Below are 27,898 nucleotides of genomic sequence, written 5' to 3'. Positions count from 1 at the left end.
ACAAGGCAGTTTGAAGGAAGACAGTATTGATCATCAATGCCTTATCCATGGGCATACATTTTAATTCTTTGGGGTAGAAAAATAGGGTGTTTGTTTGTATGAATGCTTTAGGTTTGCTCATTTTTACAGTTACTGTCCACTTTTAGAAATTCTACTATAGTTCAGGGGCAATATTATTCCCATGAATCAGGGAAAAAAGTAATGGAGAGCAGAGAAACAGCATCACAAGGTTTGCATAGACAAAGAAGGCAAAGAATTTATAGTATGAAAGGATGCAAACAGAAAAAGCTTAATGTTAACCTGATGTGATGCCAAAGAAATGAAACAGACTGAAAAGAAAATATTTGACAGTACATTCTCTGGATCATTAACAATGTCTAAAAATATCCTTGGTCAGCAGCTTTCCTTGACACAAGCAATTTGTTCAGAAAGGCAAGTCAGCCTCCCACTAAATCCTGATCAATAAAAAAATCCACAGGATACAGTAACATCTTCTCTTGGCAAGTTAAACAACCAGTGCTTTGAACATCTGACTAAGCATGGTAGTGAGGGAACTAACAATTAAAGCAGCAGAAAGCTGAGGAGGCACGTGAGAGAGAAGTGCAGAGGACGGAAGTTGGAAATACCAATGTTCAAGCTTCACATGAAAATGCCACTCATAAGCACTTGATTTACATAGCTGATCTGAAAACTCATGTAAATAAATATTTCCTTTGGAAAAAAACTCTACTTGGCATACAAGAATCAATCACATGATTACATGTTAATAGACAGAAACAGAATGCTCCGAATGCATTTAATTATAGTAATGGGAACCAGAAGGGAAAACATTACCCACTGGACTGACAAGAGGCTATGGCAAGCTATTGTGATAGAAAATCAAACATGTTATTCCAGAGTTTTCTATGTGTAGCCCAGAGAAAATTATCTTCCCTTTGCTCTAACAATTTTAAACACAAAACAAGCTCAGCATTTACATGGTATCATTAACAGCAAAACAGAAACTAAAATATAACCAGCATAACCCCGGCATGGCACAATTATTTGAAAGGCTGATAATCCCTGTAGAGTGATTGTAATACACCAGAAAAGCTCAGCCACAACACAACCTAGAGCTGACTTCTTTATCTGTGCCACAGAGGCACAACAGCTCTTGAAACAGGCACAAACTTACTTAGCAACAGCTCAAGACATTTCACTCATCCTTGACAGAGGCAATGTAGTTGTCAACACAGGAAATTATACACAACTCTTGACATTCAAGTGTGAAGTTTCTAATTTTAAAGATTCATCTTGAAAAAGGTCTAGCTCAATTTTTACACAGGAAGGTGTCTGAAGTGGCCTATTTTCAAGTCATAAAATGTGATGAAACAGGAATATCCACAGCAAAATATCTGGGGCAAAATATGGGAAGCACGCCAACATTATTTCAGCTTTCAAATCAATCTCTGTACTGGACAAGGACAAACCAAAAGCTTTGACTGTTAAAGCCCACAGTGATGAGTTGAATATTCATGAACCACATCATGGAAAATGAGCCCACCAGTAGCAGAGATGCTCTGGATCTGCTGCTCTCTGGAAGCCAAGACCACGTTCCTTACAGAAGGTGGCAGGTTTCAACACTGAACACTCACACTGCAGCTCAGGAGCCTCCCCTGACTGCGAGACAGCACTTGGGGTGTGACAACCTGTGATGGTTCACTGCTTCACAATGAAGCCTTATCTTCATCCCTATCTGGCTGCAGATGCCAGGACAACAAAAAATGCAACTGGTTTACCTTGCTGGTGTGAGGAGGAAGAGCAATGTTCACACCAGACTGTGCTGTAAAGACATTACAGAGGTTATACTGAGTAATTATCAAGTTACTGCTTTTCACTCTAAGCTTAAAACCACATGGAAGTGATCAGATTTAATATTTTTAAAAACTGAACCTCACCTCTAGCTATTTATATAATTTATTAAATATTGTGCAACAATCAAACTACAAGTTTAGTAGTGCTAAGAAGTTGCATTGTCCATGTTCTCAGCATAACATAGACTTGGGGAGGAAAGTTCTTTGCCAAACACAAACCTCTGAATTTAACAGGTGAAATTCACTTCCATCCTGAACAGCAATCCCAACTTCATCCATTGCAAGCTTCAAAGTCAGAATTCATAAACTGACAACCTTTTAAGGTTAAAGACATGTTAACTAATGGGCGTTGAAGTATGGTCTTGAACTATCTGCCTATTGAATCCCCCCTCCCAAGCGTGAGAGCTAGAAGGAATTTGTTTTCACAGAAGGATGGGACAATTTGTGAATGCTATTTCCAATGGCATTTGACAGCACTCACAAAAAGTAGCTTTGGTACCATGTACCACACATTGTACCTTCACAGAAGAACACTATTCTCCCAGTGTAAATAAATCCTCCCATGCACATCACCTGTCCCTACCAGCTCCTGCCTGTACATGACTAACACCCACAACTAGACTCTAATGAGCCTTCTAATTCTACTTTTCTGGTAGGTGAACTACCTGACATGGGAACTCCCAGAGCTGCCCTCCAGCCAGTAAAGTTCCAAGCAGTAGGATGTTTCATGTGGTGTTCTCGTTCCCCTCATGTTGGATCAGACATACAATCAAGAACAAATACATCAGGTCTCCAGGTGTAACAGGAATAAGGCTTTGTGAAACCTCACTCCCCTGACAAACACTTCCTGTATTGTACTAGAAAAAATTAGGGACCCAACACTCATTTATTTTTTTTTTAGCCAAATAGCCAGAAGTTTTTGTTCTATGTATTTTCACACAGCCTCACAACACATCCCTTTCCTTAAAGAAAGCAGGCAATTATGCAGCAGTAATCCCCCAAGCTTTAGTGGAAAACGCACAATACCATGCAGGACACGGTCTCACTTGGCAGACACTGCCATCGCACTGTTAGATTTGTTTGGTTTATATTGTCAAGATACTTTAAACTTTTAAAGATTAGATATAAATCAAAGCAACATTACTCTTTTTCAACAGAACAGAGAGTCCTACCCAGCTTTTGCGGATGCATCTCATGCAGCTCTATAGACAGACACTAATTCTCCTGGCAACTGCACAAGTTAACAAAACCACATTTACATAATAGGATTGTGTAATAAACTCTTGGAAACCAAGAAGCTCAAAGTTAACAGTCAGCTCTTTGTCAATGTTAATGATGTGCATACTTGTGTGCACGTGAGTGGGCAACAATCATCTGCAAAATAAAAAAACTGCATTAGCATTAAATTTTGAATTTTCTGTGTCTTGCTTGGGTTGTAGATTTAATTACTTTTTAATACAGGCTTCTTGTCCGTTTTCTGAAAAGGGAAATAAATAGAGGGTTGTGAAAAATGAAATGCATCCACAGAATGTTATTGCTTTAGCCAAGTGATTATTTTAAACTGTTTTAATGTTTTGAAAGCTTTGTCTCAAGTAATCAACCACCACTTTAAGGAGGCTGTTCATGATATTTATGAATGCAATTGCTACAGCAATTTATTCTCAAGCTATTAGCTCATTGGGTCTCATGAGTCAAACACAGGACTGGGGTAAATTACTTTCCTAAGATGCTTGTGACAGTGCAAGACAGAAAAAAAAGGGAATCAAAAAGCTACTGCCAACAGTAGAAATAGGAATTCAGCAAGTTAAATGCTTACTTTCATCAGGAATACTGCCACACCACCATGCTAAAAGAGTCACAATATTCAAGGTTTTGTCTCAGATGAAAGCACAAGATCCTCACTGAAATACAGTCCTGTATTTAAGCATCCATACCTGATTTGCAGTTTATTGGCACTTTTCACAGGACCCAGATTACAACTTCCCTTAGGCTGTGCCCCATTGCCCTCAATGCAATTTCTCTGGAAAGTGAAAAAAGCCCCAGAGCTGGCACTACCACAGCACCAAGTGTTCACAGAGAGCAAAGCAGTTCTTCTGTGTGAGCTCTCAGGACTCCCACTTTGCCTTCTGGACTTCTATGAACACGTCTCTTCCAAGCAAGCTCGTGTAATGAATTTAGCTAGTGGTAGTTTGCAAGGAAAAGCTGACATTAGCATGTACCTAACAGAAGACAGACTGAGAAACTTGAGCTTTGGAAGCCCATTTGGAAGCATTTTGAAGATGTAGTAGTAAGTTGTAAGAAATGATGGCGAATCTGTAGAGTGGGAAATTCTCTCTCTCCTGTAGGAATGAGAACTACACCAACACTAAGGACTCCTGCTGCAGTGACAGCTGTACCTCGATGAACCAAACCTGGTGCTTCATTTAAAGCCCACTTGGGCAGAACATAGGTGGCATCGTAATTCATAATAGTAAATGCTTTTAAATGACACCAGACAGGAGTTTTGTCCTTGCAAGGAATGAACTTTCACAACCTTGGGTAAGCAAGTGAAACTAGAGAAAGCAGCAGCTTTCTCCAGGGCTGACAGAACAGATGGCTAAGGTGCAGCATGAAATCAAGAGGGAAAAGACAGGTTGATAATCTCTTCTGAAAATGCTCCCACTCACACATTACTGCCAGAGAACAGACCTCTCCCTCTCCTTTCTCAGACTGCATAGTGGTAAAGGACCTATCTCCCACTTACATCTACTTTTGCACCTTTCCCACTACTTCTCCACCAACAGAACGAAAACCACATCAGCCAAACTGCAGCCGTACCACACACCATTTATCACCAGAGGGGGAAAACTGCCTGGGGAAGGTGACACCAAACTGCAAAGCCCACAAGGCCCAGCAGAAAAACCTAGAGCTTCTCATGTCACTAAGAGACACTGTGCAACAGTCAGCATCCCTTTCAGATTCATCAGAAAATTACAAATAAGCTGGTGTAGAGGACACCAGAGAATTTTTGCCAGTTAGAGAGAGAAGATAGTCAAGCCCTCAGAATAACCATCACAAGCAATAACCACTCCTTTTTGTGTTCTGCACTGAGTTACATACTCCCTCATTTCAGCAGAGCATCCTTGTGCCTCAGCAAATGAAGAGCACTGAACATCCACCTGCACTTTCAGACACTCTGCCCAAAGGGCAAAGGAAAGGATTTTCACCAGCATTGGTGAGACAGGGACTGGTACAGCATTGTCAGTGAATCAATGTGAGATGAAGTAAAGAATGACAGAAGGAAAACACCTTTTAACAAGGAGCAGCAACAGTTGGAAGTTTTAGGAGATACTGGTGGGGCAGAAGAAAGGAAAAGTAGGACTCAAACTTCACTATTATGGCCAAAGAGATATCTCTCTCTACCTCACTGAATTCCCTCTGAAAGTTTCTATTATTTTCTTCTTCTTCTCCTTCCACCCTACCATGGAAGGTCATCTAGCCAGATCTGTTTTCCGGATCTTTCATGCAATACTTGGCTAGTACAAATGCTTTTCTGCTGCTTGAAATAATTTTCATGCATCCTGAGTGCCTAAGAAAAGAGATGCTGTTGAGCACTTTCCGAGGCTGCAGCAGAGCTACCTTTACCCACAGCAGCTGGACACCAGGCAGAGCTCCCTCCCTGCAACAAACCCTGGCCATTCCCTGGGCCAGGCAGGGGACAAGGGCCTGGAACTGGATCTTGCCCAAGGAACCAGCTAAATAGGGAGGAGGAAACACCAAGCATTTACCCCCAGGGTCACATGACACATTTAGTGGCCCAAACTGAAAGTGTAAACTATGTAGGGCAAAAGTAAGGTTTAGAAATTGAGATCCAGCAAAAAACACAAATAGGTAATAAATTCAGCTGAACTGAGGATGGATTCATGTGATTTACCAGTCACTGACTCTGAAAACTGACCTCAGTTACTTACATCCATGGAGAGAGAAACTAGTGCCAAGAAAAATGAAAGAGAATCCTTGTTTGATCATTGTTGTGAGTTCCAGAGATCAAAAAAAGCCCAAACAGTATGATAAATAATAAAAAGTGAAGTCATAACATCCGTATCCCTCCTGTACTCCTCTGAAATGAAGCACCTATGCAAACACAAGACTTGCAGGAAAAAAGACCTCGTAACAGATAGAATGCAGAGGATAGAATGAGATCAGGCCAGGTTGAACCATGAACAAAATGTCAACAGAAAGGTTGATGTTTGAAGATGAAGGCACGGAGCAACAATTTAATAACTTCCTAATGACAAAATGGGCCTAAATGCAGCTGATCTAACCACTGGAAAAGTAACAAGCTAAAGGACAAGCTCAGCGCTACACGATCCAACCTCTAGCCAATGAGAATCTTCTTACAAGAGTAATTTAGCAAGACTCAGCAAGAACTGGTCCACAAGACCTTAATAAAAAAATGCAGCTGGGATTGAGTGTTCATTAAAAACAGGAAGCACATTTAATGTATAGTTCACAGAAAGAGTGGAAGCAGCCCAGTGAAGGGGAAACCTCACTTATCTCAGCATCAGTTTTCATCCAAAACAACTGAGATAAATTCAATATCCTATTCAGGATAAATCAATGATCAAGAAAGTTTGTTCTGGATGCAAAAGACAAAGGAAAGGTAAAAGTTAAGAGTCATTCTACACTACAGGCTTGCAGAGGCCTTTAAACCACATATGCTATGTAACACTTGAGTTTTCCTTGGCTTTAGAGCAGAGGTGAGGTTAGAACAGAAAAACATGTGAGAGCTGCAGTTACAATAATCCCCCAGAAACAGTAATTAAATCCTCACAGCCTGAGGCCTTGAAATTTAGACTGAACAAAGCATAGCACAGTGTACAGGACAGGGCAAACTGAATTGTCAAGGTATGGTGATCCTTCTTGAAGCCTCTAACAAGGAAATAAGTGGAAATAAGGACTCTGTGATATGTGCTCCAGTCAGCATTCTTTCAAGCAGGGAGAAGCCTTGCTTGTATTATCTTTCGTGCTTCATTATTCACCTCCTTTAAAGAAAACCCACATTGACATTATATAAAAGGGTGATCTTTTCAAATTTGCCTAGGAGTACAGAACCTACTACAAGTTGACCTTACCTGTGCATCTAAACATACGTTTTGGGAAAAAAATCCACTTCATAATTATTGGCTTTCTTGTTGGGACAGAGCCATAGCACACATAAAAGAGACACATTCCTTTCTTAATGTGAAAAGGGCAGAGGTGTGCAGCACCTTCTTCATTTCCTTAGCTTTCTCACTGCATAGTAAAAGTAGAAGGGAAAAGGGTATGGAAAACAAAAGAAAGAAAAAGCAAAAAGCTAAAGAAATCTGTCCAAATTATCAGGAGAAGAGACAGAATATGATGTGATTGCACTTCCAGAGACAATTGCCGTAAGAGTAAAGTAATGGTTTTGGAGAAGCAGTCCTGCAGCCCCTGGAAAGGAACAAATTGAAGAAGTCTGAATAATTTTTTCCCCTCCCCTATCTCCCACATCTGAAAAACTTGGGGAAGAGCACAGCAGAGAACTCCACTCTGTTACGCACGACAAAGACTTGTGGTTGAAAAAAGCCAAGGGAGATTTTTCTTTGAAGCATCACTCACAGCAGTGAGGAATGCTTCTGGACAACTGCTGGCAGCAGCCTGAGCTCAACCCAGCTGCAAAGGCTTCTTCCTCCTCCTCCCTTTTAATGTATGAGTTCCTGCTCTGCACCCCAATCTCAGCAAAGCCACGTTGGCTGCTGTGTGCTGCATGTGGCTGGGGTTGGCCAAAGGCTTGCCCCCAGCTTACACTCCAGAAGCAGACTATTAACCCAGTTCTTGTGGAAACTTCCTCCTCTAGCAGATGTTTAATGCAGTAACTTCTTTCAAGACATTCCCCCCACCACCTCCTTCCACTGCAAGGGTTTGGTTCTCGTGTCCAAAGGGAAGGTGCTGCAGCCAACAAACACACCTCATGTCAAAAGCATCAGGACACTGCCCCCACCTAGCAAACCACAGGCAGGGAACTGCTAGCAGCATCAGAGAAACTTGTGACATATGCTATAAATCATGGCCATAAAATACAAGCAGTACAAATAATATGGTAAAAAAGGCAGAAAGGAAATTCCTGCTCTAACAGCTATAGCACAACCAGAGCAGAAACTGACTCCTTTTGTCACCTGATTGTGAACTGCAGACACCACTAAACTTACCCTAAATCTCCGCTGAAAGAAACACACAACTGCTATTAATACTGCCAGGGGCAATGTTCTTGTAGAGAGCCACTGTCTGGCAATCTCATTGGAGAGAAGAGATGTGGTCCAGTGATGGAAGAGAAAAGAACTCATATCCAGTCTTCTCAGGGAGATGTGTGATTGCTCCTGCCGGTGAGTTTTGAGGGTTTTCTTATATTTGTTTGTGTTTTAAGCCTAGATGATCCCCTGCCCCTCCAAGGTGACACTAAAATAGGAGAACAATGATTGTGTAGGAGAGATTTACCTGTATAGGACAACAAAACTTTGTGACGTTTTAACTAGCACTAGTAGAGTGAAGTCTGGATATGGCTTAGTGCAGAGTTCCCCTTGTCTAACACATTCAGAAAAGGCAAAAAACAAACATGTGACAAAAAAGCAAGATGCAAAATCTGAAGACAGAAAGAAACTAAAGCAAACAAACAGAAACAAGTGAGGGAAAGGCCCTGATGTCTTACAGGAAAGAAGGCAATAAAAAAAAAAGCGGCAGGGAAGCAGCACAAGTTTGACTTATTTCTTTACTTGAAGAGTTTTTCCAACAAAAGAAAGTAGAGAGTATGGTGAAGGTGAAGTGATGAATGAAAGAGCACAGAAACAGGAGAAACAGGTTCAGTATGTTTCCTCTACTCTGTATTTACACAGGCTTTCTGGAAAGATTGACCATATTGCTGATGTACAGATAAGAGAGATACAAACCAAAAGCATTCGGGTACCTTGCTGGGAAATGCATTATTCAAAGGTTAACTCATTGCACAGTGGTTTTCCAGGTGCTTGGTTTCCACCTCAGAGAGGCCATACAGCTTGCAGAGGCATCTGCTGGGATCTGTCTCCAAAACGTGGGCTCACAGCACCACATCTGCACGTTTCCTCAGGCACTTCCAGCCAGCACTCCTTCACATACAGAGTCTTGAATTACATCCACCTTGGCCAGGAAGGCACTCCCTGAATATTTTCTTGCAATTATCAGTCATGGCTAGAACCTGATCTCACATGGCTGCCAACTAACCATCAACTGGGATTTACATATCAAGAGGTGCAAAAGGTAGTCTGGAAAACAAGGGAGAGGCCAGCAGTGGCTTCCACAAACACTGAGTGATTCAATCACACGTGCTGTGACTTCAATGAAAAAAGCAAGAATTTGGGCTCAGGATTGTAAACCTTGGCAGCTAATTCATCACAAAACTGATCGTGTGTGCATGTGAACAGCACACATATGTTACTACCACCTCAGTCTTCATTATAGGAGCTGCCTCCCACACAATAGCAATTGACAAGACCATGGCCAACTGACCCTTTCATAAAATGCAATTAAAAAAAAAGAAAAAAATGAGGAGGAGCACGGCTTAAGCCTCTACCTGTGCTGTGCAGTAGTATTTGCACAGTAAGCTCCGCTCTCTGCCACCAGGCCTCATCTTTTATCACAACAGCTGCTTGCATCCTCTCATTCCTGCTGTAGCCTCCCTGCTGTCTGAGCCCATTTCTGAAGAACCTCGCCATCGAACCTATCCCAAACACACCTGTTCCAATCTGGTCAGACAAATTCTGCTTTAATAGCAAGTAAAAACAACAAAGAAAATCAACCTGGAATTTGTTCAGTTTTGAATGGAACATATGGTCTTCTTATTCCCCTTTTGGTAGCTGAACACAGTTGACCAGTTTCTACGCAAGGACACAACTTCCCTCACAGCATTGCATTCCTGAAGTCACATACTTATTGTTTTCTAATTCTACAGTATGAAATAAAAAAACTAAATTTGATGGTGACTTACTGTAAGGACCCATACAATATTCCCTTGCAGTATTCCCACAACTATTGATTCTTACAAGTATCAGCACGAGATACCTTGCAGAGCTTCCATTTTAATTGCACATAATGTTCCCTTTCCCTAAAACTAACTCCAAACCACATCCTCACAACCAGTCAGCCAGGTTCCAGCCAGCATGGACTTTGAAGCTGACTGACAAAACAGTTCAAGTTTTAGTTCAGAAAACCTCTGAGGTCTAGAACATATGCTGCAGCACAGTTCTTAGTCTTCTGTAGAGAACCATAAACACTATTTGCGGTGAAATAACCGCCTCAAAAAGTTTTGAAGTGTTCTCCTATAACAGCCATCACTAAATCAAGGCTGGTGTTTGTTTCCTATTCAGCATGAAGGAGGCAGAGGAAAATGACAATCTACAAAAAACACTTGAACCAATGGAACAAGTTGGTTTTTAATTCCCACAGGTAACACGTTTCCTACCCCTTAACAAAAACACCAGATCCTCAAAATTATGGCCACTTAAGAGCTCGATAATAATTGCATTTACTGTACTGCGTTAGTGCTGTTAGAAGCTTTGAAAGCCTCTGCTTTGAAGCCCCAGAGGATGTACTTCAGCATCAACGACCAGACTGAACACTGACTGGCTGCTGTACTGCAGCTGACTGACAATATTCAGAAATTATTAATAATTTATTTTCTTCAAATGGCTTAATAGTATTTTACACACCTTTTAAAAGTTGAAAGTTTGGTATTTTTCCCATGCAAAATAGAGATGAGGCATACAACCCAAACTGCCCAAGGTTATTTACCACACGAGTAGCAGTGAGCATCAGACAGCTCCAGCTGCTGCCACCTCTGTGCTCAGCACACAAGAACAGGCACTCCCAAGTGTCCCTGCCTTCAGCCACATTAATGGAAGCACTATTTAATCATAGGATGCCACAGCATATGTCACAGCTGAGACAGCCACAGTACACAGAGCATCACTATACAATTTCAGAAAGCTTCAACCCATACAGAATAACACCTTACCACATCAGAAGGCTTCAGGCATCTACCCATACAGAGCAACCTCACTTCAGAAGGCTGCAAGCATCTGCTTCTCTTCTTCTTTAGCCCAACCTTTTATACCCCTCATGTTGATGTATTGCAGCTGTGTGCCCTCTGTTCCCTTTGGTGATTGGTCAGTGCACCTGGGCACTCCAGGGCTCATTTCTGTCCATGCTGCTCACCTGCCTCTCACAGCTGTAGCCCATTGGGGATGAGGCTCTGCCACAGCCCCATTCCCAATTATCACAAACTGTGTGCCTACAATGGGGCATATGTATCAACAGGAGTTCTGAACCCAGTGCTTTCACTCACCAGGTTGTGACCTCCCTTAATAGCCCATACCTGTTCTGACATCTGAACTGAACAGAGATGCTAAAAGCACCTTATGGCACCATACCCTTCATACTTGTCTTCCGGCTCATTCTCCAGGTTTTACTGTTTGCATAGACTCTATATTACAAATAAACAGAAAATTAATTATTCAGCTTCTAATTTGCATTGTATGTTGATGTTTATGTAATTGAAAACCATATAATTACTTTATGTTTTAACATCCCTCATAAATATGGATTTTTAAACACAATGCTTTACAGCAAATTAGCACCAAAAATCTGGTAACGTGAGATGGGAGTATGAGTTACTTTGCCAAGCTCAGGGAACAGCACGAACACTAAATACTGGTGTGATGTCTCTCATCACTTCACAATTTTCAGCAGGCTGAAGAAAATCCGCTGCAGTTCCCAGCTTTGCTAGGAAGCCTGATCAGACTCTGGGATACAAGTCTGAATGCAAGAGCAACAGAGAAGGGAAATCTAGAATTCAACAGCCTCATCCTCCACACATTTACAGGTACTGAAATGCTTGGCCGAGGATGAATCTCAGCTTAATCTAAAGCCTGCCAAGAAACTTCCTTTTTCATGACAATCCATTTACTCCTCAAGTTTCATTTGGTAGTTTTAGATCAGGCAGTATGAAATACCTTTCTCTGGAACCCCAGCTGGCAAGTGGCTTGGGCTTTAAAGCCATCCTCAAGCAATGTGTGCTCCACAGTGAACAGAGCACACTGGCATAGCAACTTAAGTGTGATCTACAATAAAGAAACAAATGCCTTCAGCTGCAGAAAGTTAATGCGTCCATTGACCTGGCTGGGACCAGCACGTGGAAGGAGTGGGCATGAAGATCAGTAAGGCCTGGTAGACACACTCTGACATTAATATCACCTCAGTGATTTGGTATCCCCCACAATTCAGTTTTCCATACCTTTATTTGTCCTATAGGATGATATAAAATAGTATTTTCTGTAAGGCAAAATAAAACTGCAGCTATGCTAGCCCAGTGAAGTGAAACCACAGAGAAAAACAGGAACCACCCTGAACAAGGATTTCCTCAAAGTAATAGACACAAACTGCCAAGGTCTGTTGAGGTCCTGCACTCATGGGATCACCTGCACTTCTAGGGACAATTCTGCATTTCTACCTGCTCTCCTCCCTACAAACCAAGTGCACTGCAGCAGCACGGATTCCAGCTAAAAGGACATTTGGCTAACCTGGAGCCACTGACCTTGTTGTTGTTGAGCAAATGTCAGTAAAACCTTTCAGCACAGCTTGGTAACCCTGCTCTAAGGGACTGTCTACGCTGAAAACATACTGCTTTAGGTCAGTCACATAATTGGCTATGTACTAAACTGCTACACAATTTGAATGGAGACCCTTTTACATCTGGCCATGTTGGCTCTGCTTGTGGCTTTAGCTTTGCGTAAGAACACACATAATACAAGCTCTGACAGAGCTCACATGCCACAAATTATTCCCAGATATAACTGAAGTAGTGAAAATATACAGATTTTAACCACATGCAAAACTAGTTACTGCTGGGGACAGAGTTGCAGCCTGACATTTTAGGAGCCACATCTTCCAACTTTACTGTTGGCAGCTGCAGGTGGAAAAAACCAAACCAAAATTAAAAAACTGCCCCAAAGTCAGACACTCAAGTAGCTGAGTCCTGGTTCCCCCCCCTCCACCACCCACAGGTATATGACACAAAACTGGTCTTCTTGCCAATTCCAGTGCTGCAGAAAAAACCAGTCCAACTTCTAAAAAGAAAGAAAGGGACAGTGGTGCTCTCTGCCCAAGTCCCAGTGCAAACTGCTGAACGCAGCCACCTTCCTCAATAGTTCATCTTGGGAAATAATTTCTAACCAGTGGTTACAGACATGACAATGTCAGACCAAGATTACCACAGGCACTTAAGCATAAATTAACCTCACACTTTTTGCTGACCTGGTTAATGCACACAGGTCTCAAAGCTAGATTTAGGCTAAAGCATTATTACTACCAGAGATTAATGCCACTAATCAGGCTAAACAGCAAGGTTTAACTAAAAGTGCAGGGTTGATGGGGCCAGACCTGGCGGGAGAGCCATGCAGACCAGCTCCCAGCTGGGCTTGAAAGTAGAATTACAGGCTGGGGCAGGCCAGTGATGAATGAGGGTTAGAACATGAAACAGAAGACACAGCCAAGCCAACTCCCACTCTGCTACTGAGAGTGTCTCTTCAGTACTTAACCCAGGAAACCTTTGTGGAGGCTCTTCCATGACAAATGTTTGCTATGACAACTCCCATTTTCCAACAAAAAACAGGTTGCCCCTGTACTGAAACTGCAATAACAGAAGGTTTCATTTTAAATACAAATGCTATAACCATTTTCTACAGCAACTGTAGAAAATACACTTGGTCATCTTACCTGGAACTGATTTTGTTTCACAGCAAGTCAAAGATTAACATCTGTGCCTTTTATTTGGATTTCCCCCATTGACAGCAAAAAGACTTGGGCTTGGCACCTAGAGTCCAGCAACAAGAGCCTTTTGCACAATTAGATCACACTCACATAATGACAAGTTAATGCAATTCAGTGGCCAGGGCATGGCATGACTTGTCAATACATACAGTGTACTTCAAACACCAATATAATGTTATAAACTTGTGGAAAATGTATTTCACAGGAATTTATTTATTTTTACTAATGAGAGCTCAAGAGATAATTTAATGAGCCTCAAGACCAATGGGGGAAAAGAATGTCCTTTATTTCACGCTTGTCTTCCTCAGGTGTAACATTTTGTAGCCTGTTTTTGAAGTTTTGAAGTATGGGTAATGAAACTGGATATCCATGTCATCACTTCTTTTGGGAACTTTTAATTAGACATAAATGCCACAAAGTGAAGGTAAGAATATCTGGACACAAGCGTTCAGAGCTCATATTTCATTTCTGCACAGCTGAGAAGACCCCATGCCTTTTCAGAGTCAGTTCCCAGGTCTTCTCATCAGCCACTTGATGAAGGAAAAGTATCCCTGCAGCTCCTGTTTTTTTAAGTAGCCTAAGAACTGCAATTTCAGTTCCAGCAACAAAAAAAAACAACCAACCAAAATTAAAAATCATGGTATTACAATAAAAGTCCAGTGAGGCATTCCAGTGATGTCGTACTGCACTAAATAGTTTATTTAGTTGTTGTTTTGCACCGGGTGATGGAAAATTTGTACTGAGTATGTTAGGTGACGGAGATTGTTATTCCCCCTTTCCCATTACATGGTCTCTCCCCTATGCACCCCCCTTTCTATATCCCCTGGTGGTCTGGTCCTTGGTCACCCCTCCCCTCGCCCCTCCCCAAGCATATCCCATTGGCTACAGTCCTCTTTCCTGGCCCCCATCCTCTTGGGTATAAAACTCCACTGCAAGGATACCACACCCTCTTTTCTACTTGGATGGTTGCTGCAGCAGCAGTGTCCTGTCCCAAGCTAATAAACTGGGCACTCGTCCCCATGTGGAGAAGAGTGCTTCTCGTCTCTTACTTTCTGTCCATGTAAGACCGTGTGGGCTTGGGTTCGAGCTAGCCGGATTGGACCCATACAAAGCCCAGAGAGCCATGGATTACTGCACAGTGAGACCAGCATTTCCACAATGGGAATAAGCTGTGCCTTGAGGGAAGGAATTTTGAAGTATACCTGTCTAAAGAACATACTTAACACAAGCTGGAAGCACAATGGTAGTTCTTCATCCTTACTATCTTAAGGAATTGCTTTCAGGTCAAGGTGATTGTTGCTAAATCCTATTCTTCTTCCCTATTATCTCTGATAAAGCTGTTGGTAAACATGGTGACTCCTGGTGACACAACATCCCATCCAAGGCTTGACCTAGATCATAAAACTGACTTTTACAGTAGTTAGGTAACTCTCAGCTTGAAGTCATCAAAGGTGAGCAGAGCAGGAGATTAGGTAGAGAGTCTGGACACCTCCCAGATCTAGAAACACCTTTTAAAGTAAGTTTCTTGCCCATTTGAAGACTTGAAGTCATTGCTTGTCTATTGTCATATCACAGTTGCTCTTAATAGAACATCTGTGCTTCAAGCAGGGGCAGCATAACATTTTGGCTGCATGTGTTTTATTACTCTGCCAAAATGACAGGCCTGTAGAAGCAACATGCGGGTCTACAAGGAGACTGTTCCTCATCTACATTTGCCTGTTCTGCAACAAAACCTTGTCATACTCACAAGCTCAGGGAGCTGAGAGGCATAGCAACTCAAATCCACTTGTACCAGCTGTCTGGACCTCTCCCTGAGATCCCCGCATCTATTTTAAACTGCTTTGATTCCAAAGCCTCCATGCACAGTGAAGTAAGAGTTCCTCTCTCAATCCCACTCAGAAGATACCATGTTTCTGAATGAGTCTGGGCCCATCTACAGTAATGGCTGGTTATTATCAGCTGTTCTTATCAAGTGATCAGCAATCCATTTTACAAATGATGGCCTGCCCTGGGAGGCAGCACAGACCACAGAGTCCACATGCAGTCAAAATTAACAGAGATGAACTCGCCCATCGCCTGAAAGGTCAGTACCAACCACATGAACACCTGCCTCCCACAGCTCACCCTACCTGTTAGACCCCATGTTAGTCCCAAATAGATGGATACATTTTCTCCACGACAAGAACCCTCTCAAATAAATAATCTTTTCAGGAGAAAAAAAGGGAAAGAAGAGGAAGCATGGATTCAAGGAATGGAGAAACATAGGAAAGAAAAAATTCACAGCTAACAAAACCATTTCCATTAGTAAGTATTACAAAAGAAGGATATTAGAGAGCAATATATGGTCAGGCAAAGCCTTCATTTAATAGAACATTCGGTGACACTTTATTTGTGTCCTTCTTTTTGTTTCTGCTTCTATTCAGTCTGCCTCTGAGTATTAAATTCCTGCTGCAGGCTGAATCTGGGCTAAGATTATGCACAATAATTGCAACTTGAGCTTCAGTTTACAGACTGAGACAATAATGAGTCAGAGAGACTCAATAAAACTGTATACAGACAGGATCAGACTACAAAGCCTTGGGATGTCTAAGTGATACCACAGCATTTGGGAATTTCAATTTATCATGTGCAAAGGGCTGGTTACAAGCTCCATACAGAGCAGAATGTTCTGGGAGCTATTTGTGCTTCATAAACTAGGTTTTGTGGTATTTCATTGAAATTTAGAGTACGTGTGTTCCACTTAGTTGTCAGTTCTAAAACCCACTTTGCTTTGCAACTCAATCATGCAAACAGTAACAATAGCCTTGGTGCTTACTTCTACAGCCAGCCTACTTCCAGCTTTACCTATAACTTAATCCACAGAAATTATTATCACAGAATTCATATCATCACTTAAGGATTCATTTCAGGAAGTCATCATTTTGAATGATTTTCCTCTTATTCGACACATGCTGTGTTCCGTGGGTTTCTGGGCTTATATGAATCCAATCTGGCCAGCACGAATCCAAGCCCAGCACGGAACCAGCACAGACGAAGGACAAAAGACAAGGAGCGCTCTTTCTCCACGTGGGTGTAGGTATCCATTTATTAGCCTGAGACAGGACGCGAGGTGGTGCAGCCACCCAGGTAAAGAAAGAGGGTGGGGTCAGCTTGCTGTGGGGTTTTGTGCCCAGGGGAGAGGGGGCGGGGAAACAGGACCGTGGCCAATGGGATGCCAATGGGGAGGGACCACCCGTGGGACAGCCACCGAACCAGGTATGGAAGGGGACATCTAGATGCAATACAACAGACACAGGGTCAGATTTTTAACTTTTTACTACATTGACAAGCTTTATATAAGCGATTTATAAATGTCCCAGAGAAAAGAACAGAGACTTCTAAAACTATGTATGCTTCTAAATCTGTTTTAGAATACTGGAGTATATAAAAATCATAATGCAAATTCAATGAAAAGATATACATAAAATAAAAGTAGGAGGTATCCACATGGACAGCAGTGGACATTACTAAATAGACAGAACAAGAATTAACTTCTGAACACTTGCAAAACATTTGGTTCATAATCTGACCACAATGGTACTATTTACAAACAACTGCAGAGCTAGAATTTCAGGAATATAACTTAAGTCAAGAGCCTCTCTTTACAGCAGCAGACAGAGTGAGTACAGACTAGCAGCAATAAAACTCCCTTTCCTAGGCAACGGGGTTAAAGCTAGTAAAGGTATTTAGCAACTTAGATGCAGAAAAAAGAAGGGCTGTGAAAGAAAAATGGGTTTGAATTAAACTACTCAGTATGCTTTTGTTAGCATCGAAGTCTTCTACACTAAAAGTACAAAATGGAGGAAAAGGAGAACTGTGAGGACACATTTAGATTAAAAAACCCCAAACCAATTAAGAGAATAAATTAAACACAGTCCTAGAGCTGAACAAATTTATATGGTTGTTGGAAGATACTGAAAAGGAGTAATTCCTTCCAGATTGAGTGGATGCCTGTCACAGAACAGGAAATCCCCCCAGCAACAGACAGGCCTGAGGAGTACACCCAGAGTAGATGCTATGAATGATTAAGATTAACACTGTCAGCTAAATAGAGGCATAGGAGGAAAGTGTGTGGGGGAGAGAAACTTTCCTCTGAATTGAGATCAAAAAAACACAGAACAGGAGCAGAAATTTCTAATCGCTGCTGGTTTTGTTAAACCTGGAGTAAAGGCCTAGAAAGAACAGTTCTTAAGTAATTAATGTATTTGATTGGTGTGGATAATCCAAGCAATTATAACTTCCATCCAATCCCAAAACTCAAGCACATAGTTTGATGAATATATCACATTCCAGATTAAGGTAAATATTTTGCCATGCTACTTCACTGCTGGAAAACTGAGATGACCAAAGTACAGCCGGAGTGGGATTAAAAGAATTGCTCTGAAATTCATCATGACAGTGACAAGAGCTACAGATAACTTCTGTGAGGAATTACAGAAGAATTCTTTGATGTGCTACTAAATTGGCACTTTTTAATTTGACACTTTCCTCATGACATACAGACCTTTGTAAAATACACAACACTCAGTTACAAGTGTTAAGGAGAAAGGAGGACAGGAACATCCTCCAGAATTTGATCTTCTTCTCAGTTTCACAATTAAATCATGGGGCCCTCCCTCCCGTCAAATGAATCTGCTCTTATTTGCGACTAAAATTAATCTTTATAAATGCACGTCTTCAGGTTCATCTCAAATTGCAGCATGCTAGCAAAGCTGTTATTCATGGAGGATGGCACATTTTGAAGTGTTCCATGTCAAAGCTGGGTCAGCACTTTTTCAGGAGGCAGCCACATTCCTGTTTTCCTTGTCTGCAGAATGACCCTTCTTGACTGAAAGGATCCTTACACGTGGAGAAGTATCTGACACAAACCAAACTGATACGCTACTGGAACTCTGCAGTAACGACAGCAGGATAAAGGAGGCCTTTGAAGTTCATCGAAGAGCAGGAAGAGGTGATAATTTAAAAAGCTTGTCAGTATACCCAAGAGCAGAAGGAGAGCAAAGTAGCAATTAATAATTCACACTTCTATTTCCCATGTTGTCACAGTATCTCAAAACAGTTTGCAAACATTGATTAAGTCTAATGGCATGCCCCTGAAGCAGAGAAGCATGGCTGAAGCTCTATTCCTACCAGCCAGGATGGCACTCTGGGAGCATTTCCTTTAGCTGATCTATGCCCTCTCTTCCCCATCTGTTAAATGGTGATAACGACACTATCATGCAGTGGTTCAGAAGCTTAGTGACTTCTAAATCAACACATTTACAGATAGAAAAACAGCACACAAGGACAATTTCATATGTCAGATTACACTCAATTACACTGAACTAAAGCTACCACATTTGACATAACACAGTCAGTGGGAAGAAACCCCTCTATCTTCATTTTATAACACCCTACAGATTTGCCTTGCCCTGTCCCTAAGTACCCACAGCACTTGAGTTCTAGTTAATGACCAGGATACTTCAGTACTCTGTGAACACAAACACATTGTAATTACAGTAATTAGATCTGCTGTAGAAAGAATTGTGAGAAATTAAAGACTGTCCACAGTAGCATCTAATTCCCAACGAACACAAAGTAGTTGCTGTGTTTGCAAGCCAGGACAGACATACCCATGGCTGCAAGCTCCAGAGGGAATCGTCATTTATATTCAGATGGGAAGCTGAATGCATCACACTGTTTTAATCCTAGCTTTGAAAGACAGGTACCCACACAGTGTCCACTTACAGATGGTGAAACAGCAATTCAGGGAGGCTCTGAGATGCCAGAGGGAAAAGCCAATTACATAGGTTCCCCACAACCAGCATTTCACTTTGGGAACTCCTCATTCCCAACCCCATACTTTGACCATTTGTTTTTTAAATTAGCCCACAACCATGCTGTTCTTGTCCTAATGGAGAGAGTTTCTTCTTCCTTGTTTGGGTCTCTTTCACACACATAATCAGAAAGAATTACTTTGCTTGCCCTCTTACTAGTCTAACATTTCCAGAAGGACCAAATATCAAGACAAAAGTAACAGCTTCATGAAATACAGCTCTTTTCTTCTCTTGAGCCTGACAGTCAGTTCCAAAAGCAGATTGTCATGACAACAAACAACCTGGAGGCAATCCAGCCAATTAATCTGCAGAGGAAGCAGTCATCCCAATCTAAGAGAATAGCACTGCTGTTTTAAGATTCAGAAGCCAAAATAAAAAAAAAAAAAGAGAAAGCAAAAGAAACCTTACCACCCACATGAATGTGATTAGGCTGCCTTAGAGTTGTAGTGAAGAACAGCCCAGCCCTGGGCACACGCTAGGCCCTTGGCAGCCCTTTCATCCCGCTCCCAACAGAGCAGGGGCAGGCCAGCCCCTCTCCAAGGCTCTGCTCCGAGCACAGCTACGTTCCCAGGCTGTGATGTAGCTCAGCACACAGAAGAGTTAGCAAGGTGACCCCTCCGACCTTTACATGTGGAGCCAAGAAAAGAGCTCATAGGTTAAGCAGAGGTATGACACAGAAGAATCTGTCACACACCACTGCTATAAATCCCTGTTTTGTCAGCATTGCCTTTGTGTGTTCTTCTTCTTCCTCTGTGAGTTGTCAAGAATATTTATCAGCTCAGGATTATTTTTTATCAGCATCTTAAACTCGGGATTATTTTATTTTCCACAAAGGATTAATTCATTAGAGCAAGTAGATAGTAAAGTAATTGTCCTTCAACTTCACTAATTACAACTTCCTTCATATGTTGCTTTACCTCTCTTCATCTGTCCTGCTTTCTACAGGCTGAAGCACATCACATCTCCCCTGAAAATATCCACCATCTCCCATATTTTTACTACTCTGGCTTCTTAGCAGTAACTCAGACATTAAAATGTTTGGCAACAGATGCCCAATATACATTGTTTGTTAACCTCAAATCATTCATACATACTTCTTGTTTTATAAAATACTGTGGTATTAAGTTACAGAAAACAAAACTGAGAAACACTACCTGTAGACTTACACGATAGGTTAAAAAGAATAAAAATGTCACTATGTTTTGAGATTCTCCCAAGACTCAATACACAAAAATTTTCAAATAAAAATTTTCTTCCCTCTCTTCAGGAGAAGGGTAAGAATAAATGCTTTCATTATAGATCTGTCCTGCAATTAAACACATCTTTCAGAAGGTAAGTGAGCAGTGAAGATCTAAAGCTTTAAGCGTACACAAGAGCTACTCATCCGGTAAACAGACAGATTCACTTCCAACTCAGGTTTTATTATCAACCCCCCGGTCCAATCCATATCCCAAAAGTACTAAATGGATTCCCAGCAACTTCAGTGAGCACTGGATCACAGATTACAAGCGCCTCTTGCAAAAGTGTATTTTTACTAACCGGTAACAGATACCACCACTCTTCTGAGCACTGAGAATGCAATGTACGCATGTGCACACTCTCTACACATTTCACTCTCACTATCTGCAGTGCTAGCCAACACAGAGCAAGCCAACAGAATCATATTTTCTGCTGAGCCTGTTCTGTCTCGAGTTGGTATAATATTGCAGAAGAGAATAAAACCCCTGTGCCTACCTTGAGGGCTTTCACAGCTTTCTTCATCGCTGTTGTCTTGGCAGTTATTTTGACTGTCGCACACAAAGCTTTTATCAATGCAAAGACCATTTTTACAGTGGAATCGGGCAGTAGAGCAAAGCAAGGGATTTGCTGCTGCAAAAAGAGAAAGTGAGACCTTTCATTAGGAATTCTCTTGCTCAGGCAGTTAACTAGCTGATAAGCATCAACCACAGGTCACAACTCAACAGCTGGTCAATTCGATGGGTATGTGGGAGTAACTTGGCAATCAAACCAGCCCTGGCTCTCTAACCAGGGAGAGCTGAAACTTCTAATTTATGCAAGATTCATTACAATTAGCAGAGATTTAGCCCACCCACAGTTGTGATAAGCCTTCTGTTCATTTTCATGAGAGCCCAGTCATGATCACTGTTCCACATTTGCTCACACCGAAGACATATGGAGGGTAGAACTGCCTACCATAAACACTGCCAATTGATTCCCATTACAGAAGGCTCAATTTAGCTGAAGTTTCATATTATAAGACAACAATTTTGACTGAGAACTGCCAGGCAGTGGTTTATTTACCTCTGATTCTCTTCCCCATTCCCCTCACTATTTTGAATTGATATAACAGCAATGTTGAAATCTCTCAGCCTCTCACTGTTTGAATTTCACCTCCTTTTTAAGGAACAATGTTTACACCCTTCATATACGTCATATATCCTTCAACATAGTCATCACTTAGCTGAGATATGCATCATTTAGCTGGTTTTAACATCTACTCATAAATCAATCTCTGTCCTTTAATACTTTTTGGCACTCTTCTCTGAACTCCAAACATTTTTTGTTAATGGGGTGACTGAAACAGAATGCAACTTTCCAACTGAAAATTTTAAAAAGGCTGCTTAGATGCCCTATCTACTTCAAACTGCTTCTCTGCCACAATAACAAAGAGAATTAGTTTCCAAATACTAACTGGCTTCCATTTTTTTGTCTTTAAAGTAAAAGCTACATTTAAAGAGTTTTTAATAAATAAATAAAACTTTAAAGTCTGCCCTGCATATAACCTGCAGGAAAAATAACAAACACTCCCAATTTCTCCAGCTCCCCAAGAGCTTATTTAGCACAAACATGCTGAAACTTTTTTGGTTTGAAACTCCTGCACACTTGCATACCACATTGATTTTTGAGGTCACCTCAGAACCCAAATGGTTGTTCCTCTCCATAAGCAGTAACCAGACATTTAGACATGCTACAAAACACCAAGTGCCTCACTGGCATAGAATAATGGGGAGATCAGTAGCATGTTATCATCAGTTTTAAGGTCCCATTACAGCTACACAGTACAATGACACAGGAAATTGTGTCATTCCTAATGAACTCCATAAGCTGGTGCACTTTCAATTGAGACCTGCACTTGTCAGTCCACCACCTTAAGGATATTCAAAGCACTTTTGTCAAATCTTATTTTTAGTCCACTTGTTCAAGCGTAACCCAGAGTAATTTCCTTAGCCTTCAATGCTTCTCTGGCTTCACTTTCTCCTCAGATGCTGACTCCTTGCCACAGCCACACAGTCCTTGCAGGGCCCAAACCAGACTCTCCAGGACAACAGATGCCACCTCGAGAGGTTCATGCTGTGGAAGCACACCAATCACCAACAAGAAAAGCAACTCCTCCACGAAGCAGACAGTGACAGATCATGCTAAAGATTGCCCCTTTTGTTATCTTTGAAAGCTGCTGTCTGTTGTCCTCCTCCTGACCTTTAAAAGTCACTGATAACAAAACCTCATCATGCCTCTAACAGGAGAATGAGCAAGTATTTTGCTGCAAGCTTTCAGCTAGAGACCCATGCTTTTACCAGCTCTTGATAGTAACAACAGAGCTGCTGGATTCAACATAACATTTCCCTACTGCTCTGCTATATCCCTGCTAGACTTACAGATACAAAAGGATCTGTGTAGCCACATGCAGAGGGTTTAGCCCAAAACAAGCAGTACTTCAGATCATCTCTCTGCTACAACTTCCCTGCTGCTGTGCATTGGCAGGCATGTCTGGCTTCAAGAATCTGCCTCTCCTTCCAAGAACCTGTTTCACTAAATATACCATCATTTGCTTTTTTGTTGTTTGAGAACACGTATAAACAGAGAAACCTAGATGCACTGATGACCAAATACATCATATTCTTCAGTGACATGAAACAGGCAAATAAAAATGGAACAATTCCAATTATAGTTAATATTTGTCCAATCTGAGTGTACAGAAAACACGTTCAAAGCAAACATGCAGCTTAAAACTAATTTCAGGCGCTTGGAGTAACAACACAGGCATTATATACAAAGCAAGACTGAGATAGACCTTAAAAAAAAACCAAAAACAGCAGACTCATTTTCATGAAGTGAAAAAACCAAGGATCGTCTGGATCGCAAATGACGGGGAGAATCATTTGACTCAGAAATGGAAGGCTACTGAATGTTTCCTTTCTAAGTAGCATCAATTAGCTGAAATAAGCAGCAGTGCCCTCACTTGCAGGCAGGCTCCCACTTACTGCAGTTCTCCTCATCGCTGCCGTCGGGACAGTCCTCGAAGCCGTTGCACCGGAAGCGGCCAATGATGCAGTGGATCCCGCTGGCGCAGGGGAAGAACGTGGCACCACATTTGGATTTGGCTTTTGCTGTGAGAACAGACAGAAGTGGGCAGAGGTGAGGGAAACAATTTACAATGGTTAGAGATCCTGTTGTAGCAGTACAGTTAAGGGTGCTCTATGCAGTACTGTTGGCACTCATGCTAGGTGACTTACAAGCAAATTAGTGTCTTTGTGAGACTAAGAAACACAAGAGACCCTCATAAAATATTTTGCAGGACGAAAACACAAATAACACTGCCTTTATTCAACATGATTTATATAAAACTGGATGCAAAACAACCACTGTATCTCATGTTGCACAGCAGAGCTATTTATAAAACATTAAATACTAACAATAGCATCAAAATGTGTTTAACACGTGATTACAGAATCTCATTATGATCTCAAATGCTACACATTTTTTATTTACTGCACAGCCACTTTTCGTAGCAAGAGAACACTGCCCTCAGCCTCAGTAATGCAGATGGTTCCACCATGATGCTCAAGGCAAACACCAGTTAAGTACTGTGGTATCATATCACAAAACAACTCCCAACAAAAAAAGCAATTTTACAAGACAAATGGTTACATTTTTGCTTTTTCAAATTATCTCGTGACTTGATAGACCACACCACAGGACACTGAAGACTTCAGAGAGTCCACTCTAAAGCAAAGGCAGTCTCTGCAGGAAGGTGTGTATGGTGCAATGTGGTAACACCACTGATGGGAGAACATCAGGAAAGAAGCTGGATCCAGAGCTTGCTGGCATTTTAAGCAAATGTTTCCTACTCCTACACCAAATCTAAGACATGCTTACAACTCACAGGTTTTGAACTATGACAGACTGGGTACCATAGCAAGAGGCAAGTTTTTTAATGTGGCCCTAAGGCACATCAATACACCAACCTGCGCAGTTTTACAAGGCCAGGGACTATCAGTGTACAGACCAAAAAAAGTATATCTAATAGGGATAAACAGCATTAATTTGGAAGGAATCCTCTCTTCCAGGATTAGCTACTAAGTACAGCTGTAGCAAAGCTTTCTTCCATCACTCAACAGAGTGCATATAAATTGTTTTCAACCACTACTACAGTAATTCTCACTTGCTTTAGTGTCCTCCGAAATCAAACTCTTGCAGTTTCTCTCTTACATGTTTTTATTCATTTTATTAGCAGCTTTCAATTACAATTATGAAGTAATTATGATGAAGTAAAATAAGATGTATCACTAAATTTCATATATTCAACTACCACTTTTTCTGAAGACTATCCAAAGTCCACTTGGGGAAAAGAAAGTGAGCCATTACTTTGCAGAAAAAGATGATAAATTACCCTGAAGTAGCCACTGTGCTTCACACCTCTGGCAATAGAAAACCATCAGCAGAGATATTTGAAGCCCCTGCAATTCTTCACACAACTTCAAAGAGCAGCTTCTATGTTAGAATTCTGAGACAGACAGATCTCAGCTAAATAATTTAATAACCTTGAGGTGTGAGGCAACATCATACCCCAAAAAACCTTTAAAAAAAGGCAGCAAAACAACCTCAGCAACAGATTCAGTGTCATCAAAGCCAACAGCCCGTCCTAAAGCACTAACAAGCCAGCCAAGATGCTGCTGGAAGAGAGTGATAATAGGACACGCGTGTGAAGAGGTGCTCAATGTTTCACATGTTGAGCTTTTGTTGCTGTTTTCCTTTCTATAAGACTTAACAACTTTCTGAAACCCCACAGTGAACACACTCCAAGTGCTTCTGGACAACTTATTTTAGAGATGTATTTTGAGCCAGAACAGTTCCAGAGGGGACAAAAAGAAGTTACAAGAGTTTCAAGAAGAAGAAATAAGGAAAGAGGGAAGCAACTGTACTTTTGCCTCTATTAACATTTACTGGATCCCATTTCTACAAGCAGGTTTACTTTCGTCACTTGGGGTCTGAATTCAGAGGCTATCAGCTTTCTGGCAAATCATACTCAATGATGCTCTTTGTCCTCTTTGAAAATCTTGACAAATTAAGGCTTCAAAATTATTTACTTGTAACATTTTTAGCATGGACCATTCTCTTACTCTTGTAACCTATTCTTCCTGACAGATTTCAGACCATGAGTTGTCAAAACCAGAGCCTCTGGTCCTCTGAAGAGGTCATGTGGCTGCACATTCCTAAGCAGAGTGAACATGCAGCCAGAAGTGGTGGTGAGTGGTGCACGAGCCCCCTTTCAGGCATGACAGGCACAGGTCACAACGTCCTCGGCTGCTCTGACCCCAAAGGGTACAAAGCACACCTAGGACGTTGCCTTGAGCTACCACAGTAAAGCCATAAGTAATATTTAATGTTTGGCCACACCTGGAAGAAAATCATGCTGGAATGACCAGGAACAAAGTCAAGAGCTCTTTCTTCTGTATAAAGCATACAGATATCCCACCAAAAAAAGAGGGAGAAACCATTCAGGACAATTATCTAATATAAGTATTACTTAGATAGTTATATAATGTTTAGTTAAACATTTTATCCCCAGACATCTTTCTATCTTCTCCTCCTCCTCCGGAGACAGCAGCCAGAGCACAAGAAAATTCTGGTTTAGATTAACTGTTCATAAAAAAACACATACTAGTAACCACAGACCAAAAACAAACAAGGAACTAAACACCTTAAAATTATCTCTAAGTTTCCCTTTTCTATAGTCCACTGATTTTATTTTTTAACTGGAGAGAAGGAAAAAATAACAAACAAAACTCAAATTCAATTCTCAATATTTGCAACAGACATGATATATAAACCAATCCCAATTCAAACTCACACTTATATTAGAGACCCTAGGAATATAAAAGAGCATTTCAACCACCAAGGCGATTCACAAGTCAGTCAGTTGCTTACTAGACACAAGTCTTGCTCCCAAAGAGGACTTAGTTTTCCAAGTTCCAATTCCAGACACAAAATGCATTTTTCATATGCTGTACACAAACACAGAAAAAATTAGAAACCAGTAAAGGCTAAGTCCAAGTCACGTCCCCTGACTCTGGAAAACTCCACTGAAGAATTTCAGCTTTATTTTCAATTTGACATCTTTCTTGTCCCCTGGCATAGTTTTCCCAAGGTTTTCAAGTAAGTGTTTTTTTGGTCACTGCTCATAAAGTTCCTATGGAAAGGACAATAATTTCTTCCAGAGCAGAAACCTACCTTCCCATTCTGCAGGATCTCTGAAAATACTCTAAACACAAAGGGCTATAATTTTCTTCAGGTCTTTGGCACCCTAACAAGTAACAGATACATATACCAGGATCATGACAGCCTATAGCACATTCAAGTCATGTGCTGCACTATCCCAGCATTCCTCTGCAATTCCAGCTCCCATTACGTGACTGTTACAAGAAGAGCTTTCTTCTCTTTTGCTCATCATTGTGTCTTCTACTGCACAGGTTAAGAGTTTTCAGGCAGATCTGTATGTGAGAAGCTTTATATTTATCTAACAGCAGCTATCTATTTGGCTATTTCAGTGACTTCAGCCTCAATAAGCTTTCAAGGACAGCATTGTCTTTGCGATCTATATTCTTCTCTGCTATGCTTGGTTGAAACAGGCTCAGGATAATCAGGAATTACAGGGATATCTGGAAATGACAGAAGAGAAGTGAAAAAAAATGAACAGGCACATGTGCATTGTTTGACCTTATTTATCCAAGGTATTACAACCAGCTAAAGGAAAGGGAAGGGAGGAAGTTGGTTGTTTTTAAAGGAACTTGCAGGCAAGTCCCCTTGAACCCATGTCTCCAGAAAGGAAGAAACCAAGAGACCACACACTGGACAGGAAGGGGTGAAATACAGCAAGAAACCACAGAGCAACTTACAAAACTGTCACTCTGGATTCAATATAGCAAGTACAAAATACATCCCAAAAAACTGCCATTCAACCAATTTGTGAGCCTATGTCAAAAAAGAATCAATTCACTCTAGTTCCACTCTTCATTTGTTACCTGCTCATAGCAGAAACGACCCAGGACTGGA

The 27,898-nt window shown here is 41.3% G+C and overlaps 1 protein-coding gene across 6 annotated transcripts in view; it reads right to left on the bottom strand.

Moving 5' to 3' along the window:
- Positions 1-27,898, bottom strand: part of LDLRAD3 (low density lipoprotein receptor class A domain containing 3) — a 108,502-nt gene that overhangs the window by 30,597 nt on the left and 50,007 nt on the right. For 4 of the 6 annotated variants that reach the window (XM_030948729.1, XM_030948723.1, XM_030948724.1 and 1 more), the window contains exons 3-4: positions 23,827-23,952; positions 21,299-21,433 (exon numbers count right to left, since the gene is read on the bottom strand). In XM_030948729.1, coding sequence (XP_030804589.1) covers positions 21,299-21,433; positions 23,827-23,952 — 261 coding nt within the window. The remainder of the gene's footprint in view (positions 1-21,298; positions 21,434-23,826; positions 23,953-27,898) is intronic. The other 2 variants (XM_030948725.1, XM_030948726.1) reach the window with 1 other exon arrangement.

Source organism: Camarhynchus parvulus, chromosome 5, assembly GCF_901933205.1.
Source record: "Camarhynchus parvulus chromosome 5, STF_HiC, whole genome shotgun sequence".
NCBI classification, from domain to species: Eukaryota; Metazoa; Chordata; class Aves; order Passeriformes; family Thraupidae; genus Camarhynchus; species Camarhynchus parvulus.
This window is presented reverse-complemented; position numbering and strand designations above follow the sequence as displayed.